This window comes from Neoarius graeffei, chromosome 12, assembly GCF_027579695.1.
Source record: "Neoarius graeffei isolate fNeoGra1 chromosome 12, fNeoGra1.pri, whole genome shotgun sequence".
Taxonomy (NCBI): Eukaryota; Metazoa; Chordata; class Actinopteri; order Siluriformes; family Ariidae; genus Neoarius; species Neoarius graeffei.
In genome coordinates, this window is record NC_083580.1 from 81,531,531 (window position 1) to 81,537,203 (window position 5,673).

A 5,673-nucleotide genomic window follows, 5' to 3' on the forward strand; every position below is an offset into this window, starting at 1 on the left:
GTCAGCCAACCAGTAGACCAGTGTCTCATCCTTGAGTCCTCCAGGGTTCACTTTACACGTCAGTCTGTAGCGGTTGTCTGAAAAGTGATGCATCACAACAGACAGGTTGGTTATGAACAGAGTTTAGTGTCTTCCCTACAGTACTGTATAAAATCTCACAGAGCAAATCGAGTGTAGAAACGACCCCAAAGCAGAGAATGCACTGAATGTTTATGTGAGAATGAAGAGCAGGTGAAGCTCAAGCTTACATAAATGTTTGTGCTGGATGCTGAGGATTGTAGGAGCTCGGACTTCTGTATCTGCAAAAAACCAGAATATTTCAGCCTGTTATAACACACTTCTAGTTGTGCCCATAACTCCAAGAAGAATCTGATAGAGTTAAGAGTTGATGAGAGAGAGAGAGAGAGAGAGAGAGAGAGAGAGAGAGAGACAGACAGCAACAGAGAGAAACAGAAAGAGAGAGAGACAGACAGAGCAACAGGAAGACAGACAGCGAGAAAGAGAGAGACAGACAGCAACAGAAAGAGAAGAACAAAGAGAAAGAGAGAGACAACAATAGAGAAAGGCCAGAGAGAGAGAGAGATTTCAGAGGATTAAAGCAGGAGTCTGATTGAGGAGCTCTTTGGTCTGAAGGTGAACTCTGGGTGTTGAAACGTACTGGAACGAGCCGCAGAGGGAGAAAACTGGAGCATCATGACAGTGCTGAGAATCACACACACAGATCCTAAAGACAGAACACAACACATTTTACACACACATCACAACAACAACAACAACAACAACAAGCTCCTCACACTTCAGAACAATAACACAGCTGATTAAATCACTTATTTCAAGCTGCACAGCAAAAATAACATCAGAGCCCGTGGAAATCTCTTCAACAGACATTTATCTGGAATTTCCTCTCATGAGTTTGCAATAAACCAAATATAAGAGCATTAGGCATTTATACTAATCATTTTACTTCTTTCTAGACATAAATACTTTAAACAATTATAAACAGTTAAATGACAAACGAACAACAGCATAAAACTTAAGGGTGAAATGAGCTGAAACATCCAGAAGTGTGTTTAATAATCTTCCTAAAATAAGGAAAATGATGATCCTGAAGATATTTTCCCTGGAGATGATGTTACTGTTACAGTTTGATGATAAACTGGAATATCTTTCTGCTTTAGAAAAATAAATTGTACATTTATGCATCTGTGTACAGAATAAAGTACAATTATCCAATTCTGAGGATAAAGTGACATTTTTCAGACACAGCCACACTGAGGTCCCCCAACACATGGTTGTTTTTTTTTTTTCCCTTTTCAACATTAACCCCCTAGGTACTTTATTTTTTTTTTTTGGGGGGGGGGGGGGGGGGGATTATAAGACTATAATACATTTTAAAAAATAATGAAAATCCATTTTCAACATTTATTCATGATGAGATTTCTACTCTATTCTTTATCAATATGAAATCAGTTCATTGGGATCATTTAAAAAATAATAAAAGCTAATTTTCAATAAGAAAAAGTGATCAATGACCTTTTCCTGCCAACTACATGACCTCTGAAATACAGAAGCAAAGTTCAGCTCGAAGGTTTTGTGAAATTTTCTGTATTTTGAAACTTGAATTCAATGAGCTGTCTTACAAACAACCCCCCCCCAAAAAAAAGCCCACAATTAACACACACTCATTAACTAAAGCCAGAGCAGCTGATGGAAGAAGGGAAACTGAGCAGGACATTAATCACCAGAAACTAAAAATAATCTGCTGATGTCACACTTTCAGCAGTGTGATTTATTCGCTGTGTCACATTTCTACAATGTGGACTTCACTGAAATTTTTGCCCCAAAACCCCCCAAAAATTTTATTTTAAAAAGTGAAAGTAAATTATTGGCGCGCCATCGTGTGGCCAAATAAAGAAAACATACACCATGAGCGACACGTGATTAATGTCCTGAAATGAAAAATCACTTATAAATTATTTTCACATTCACACATAGCAGTGCAGTAAGAGTGTTTAAAACAGAAAGTAGTGAATAAAAAATATGAGAATAGTCAAATACAGAAAAAGTGAGTTAACAACAGGTTTAATTTATAACTCAAAGATAATCAGAAACAAATCAGTCATAAATAAAATCATGAAAAGTGAATCATTAACAGAAAAATATTTCCTTCACTGTCTTACACACGTTCATACACCATGAGACGAGATATTCAGCTTTTAACTGTAAAATAAATACCAGATCTTTTTTATATTTAAAACCTTTTGTACGTATAGATAACAGTATTTATTATTCATCTCTGTTTTAATAAATAAATCTGCTCAGCTCATATTATATTTGATATACAGTCAGAATGTTCACATTTAAATAATCTTTAGTGAAAAATTAATGTATAATAAATGTAGTGATGCCCAAAATGCCCACAAACTTTTGAAAATGTCTTTATTTTAATGTACCGTGTCTAACAACTGAACAGGTAGATTATGTTTATTAAATGTCTTAATGAAGTCTGTAGAATTTATTTTAGAGTTAAAAGGAGCTTTAGATCATAATACCGGAAAACGCGACATCTAGCGGACAAACAGGAACTGCAGGCAAATCTGACCAAATAATATCTGGGATTATTTTCTGTTTGTTCATTAATTTTATTTTAATCTCATCATACTGAACTACACAAGGATTTATTTTCAAGACTTCATCACAAAGACATGTCACTAATTTTCTATAGACTATTGCAGATTTCTAAACAATAATAATCTATCTAATCATTTTTTTTTAATTTATTTAAAATTGATCAGAGCGAGTCATCACACGGAGAGTCAGAAATAAAAGTCAGAGAACCAGGAGGCAGGAGGAGGCTTACCTGTGCTGCTGAGAGTCCGCCTCATGCTTCAGGCTGCAGTAAATCCCACACAGCCGCCGAGGCTTTTAAACCGGCTCTATGACGTCATGATGACGCGTTATCACCCTGCATATTTCTATACTTTATTAGTGTTAAAAATTATTGTAATTTTATAGACGTTTTAACCATATCTATTAATATATTTATTTGATTTAACCTTTTATAAAAGATAAAAATTTAATTTAAACATCTCTATACATTGAATATAAAAAGGTAAATTATACAGATTTTTCTCATTTTCAGTGTCAAGTATGTCTTTTTATAAATGTAAACTTACTTTTTTTAATAAATGTATCTTTATATATTAAATCTAAACTTATTATTATAATATAAAGCAGTGATCCTCAAAAGATGGTCCAGGGGTCTGAGAGTGATTATTTATTTATTTTTACAGTGATGGAAATTACAGCCCAGTTATTATATACTTTATTATTGAGTTTTCATTATTAGCCTTTTTGACTGGTTACTGGAATTGAATGGAAAGTGTACAGCGAGGTTTAATAATAATAAATAATATCTTCAGTAAACTACCAAACTGTACACATGATACTGGACTGATACTAACAGTGAACTTTATTTAACCGGCTGTAAAATTTAAGAAACCCCCCCCCAATACAAATCACTGAACACTGAGCGTGACCCGTACTGCTGGCTGTTTGTAAGGAAACGTACATATTGTGTATTGCTTTCATATGAAATCACATATTACACATTAATACCTTCAGTAGAGCTGGATTAATGCTACCTGAGAAGGTTCTGAAATGGAAATGATGACGAAGATGTACAGCTTTGTGTTACTGAGCATTAGATCACTCTGTAGGTCACGCTGTAATGTAAAATACAGAGGAATCTACTGCGTATAAAATCTAATCCTCCTCTGATCAAACGAATCCGCTCATAACTCAATTTTAATAAAAATATCCTCCTTTAATCACTTTATTTTCCGCAGCTGTGAAGTTAAGTTTTGATTAGATCTTCAACATTTCTGAAAGTTTACTAGAGACCTTTTTTTTTTTTTAAAACAGAGAATACTTTCAACACTAATTCCATCATGACATGAAACTGATTGTAACCGGGGAAACATGAAGAAAAATCCTTTAACAGAAGATAATTTGAAACACCCTTCTCCCAGCGACGGTGAAATCCGAGGAGTAAAAGAGGAACTGTTTTTAAAAAAAACAACATCTCGGCATCCAGGAATTTTTTCATTTAAAACTCTCATCCTGATCCTGGGAACGTCCCCGACTCACGCTGTCTCGCAGATAAACATTTCCTGTAGTTTGAGAGGTTCTGGCCAATGTGAAAAATAAAAACTCATGGGGGGGAATAAATAAATAAACTTCATTGACGAGAAGTGAAAGTTTTTCAATGGATGGAACAGACAATTTGACTGTAACTGGAAAAAAAAAAAAAAGAGTACAAAAAAAAGTTTGAGGTCATAACTTACCGGTATGATTAGAAAGATTAAGACAGGTTAGTTGCTTCCTAAAAAAAACCAACCCCCCCAAAAAACCCCCAACCCTCTTACGATTCCAAAATAAAGTACATTTCAAAAACAATGCCAGATCTCTAGTGGATTTCTTTTTTCTCCTCTTTTAAATACACAGATGCACGATGTGTGTGCGTGCAAAAATACAGTACATTACACTTTTTGATGATTAAAGTTCCAGTACCAGTGTCCGTTTAATCCCATGACAGATTGTGTATATAGTCTCTCACTCTCCCTTACTCTCTCCTTTCTTTCTTTCTTTCTTTCTTTCTGTGGGATGGGTGTGGCCATCACTCCAGACCCAGGATGTAGTTGATGCCCTGCACGAGTCCGATGATGACCGGCTGCCAGGCTACGAGATAGCGAAGCCAGTCCAGTAACTGTCCGTACATGACGTGAGGCCTCTCCCAGCTTACAGCCGCTGGTTAAGGACACAAACTCACCTGGAATTAATGAACGATGAATGAACAAACAAATAAGTTTGGATAACTGCACAAACTAGCAAAATCAGCCAATCATGTGGTAGCTTTTTGTTCCTTTTTTTTTTGAAGAAGTACAGCCACAGGTCTAGAGCTTCAACTAACATCACATCAAAACACCAGAATGTCATCTCTGTGACTCTGACTCAACATGACATGAACAGGAAATGATGAGATCGTCTTCTGTTGTAGCTCATCCACCTCAAGGCCTGACGTGTTGAGATGCTTTTCTGCTCACTATGGTTGTACAGAGTGGTTATCTAAGTTACTGTCTGCTCTTCAGCCCGGAAAAACTGGATGTTTTTCGCACCGTTCTGTTTAAACTGTGTGAAAATTGCAGGAGATCAGATTTCAATTTCTGAAATACTCAAACTGGCACCAACACTCATGCCACACTCAAAGTCACTGAGATGAGTTGCTGTGATGTTTCCCTCATTCTGATGCCTCAGGTGAACATTCAGATCTGAAGCTCTTTGCCTGTATGACGAGCTGATTGGATAACCGCACAGGTGTTCCTATTAAAGTGGCCAATTTGAGGATTTAACAAACCTGCTGCTCTCATCATTGCTAGTAGAGGACCTGTGTTAGATGCGTATGCACATAATTTAGGAGAGGATAACGCAACTGTTCTAGGCTAATCTGAACCCAAGGAACAACTTGGAATGTGTGTCGAAATCGCTAACCGGGGCAAACAGGCTGAAAATCACCAACCTAAGCCAGATGCTAGATTAGAACAAACTGCCTTCCTGAAAGGAAAAAGAATTCTCCTGAAAGAGGAAGTGCTCTTACACAACACGACTGTATGA

General features: G+C 36.3%; 1 protein-coding gene across 1 annotated transcript in view; it reads right to left on the bottom strand.

Annotated features, from left to right (window-relative positions):
• Window positions 1-3,805: 3,805 nt before the first annotated feature.
• The window catches only part of rnf121 (ring finger protein 121), a 38,971-nt gene continuing 37,103 nt past the window's right edge, over window positions 3,806-5,673 (bottom strand). Inside the window, exon 9 of the mRNA XM_060936535.1 lies at window positions 3,806-4,799. Within this exon, the coding sequence (XP_060792518.1) occupies window positions 4,679-4,799 (121 nt within the window). The 3' untranslated portion in view covers window positions 3,806-4,678. The remainder of the gene's footprint in view (window positions 4,800-5,673) is intronic.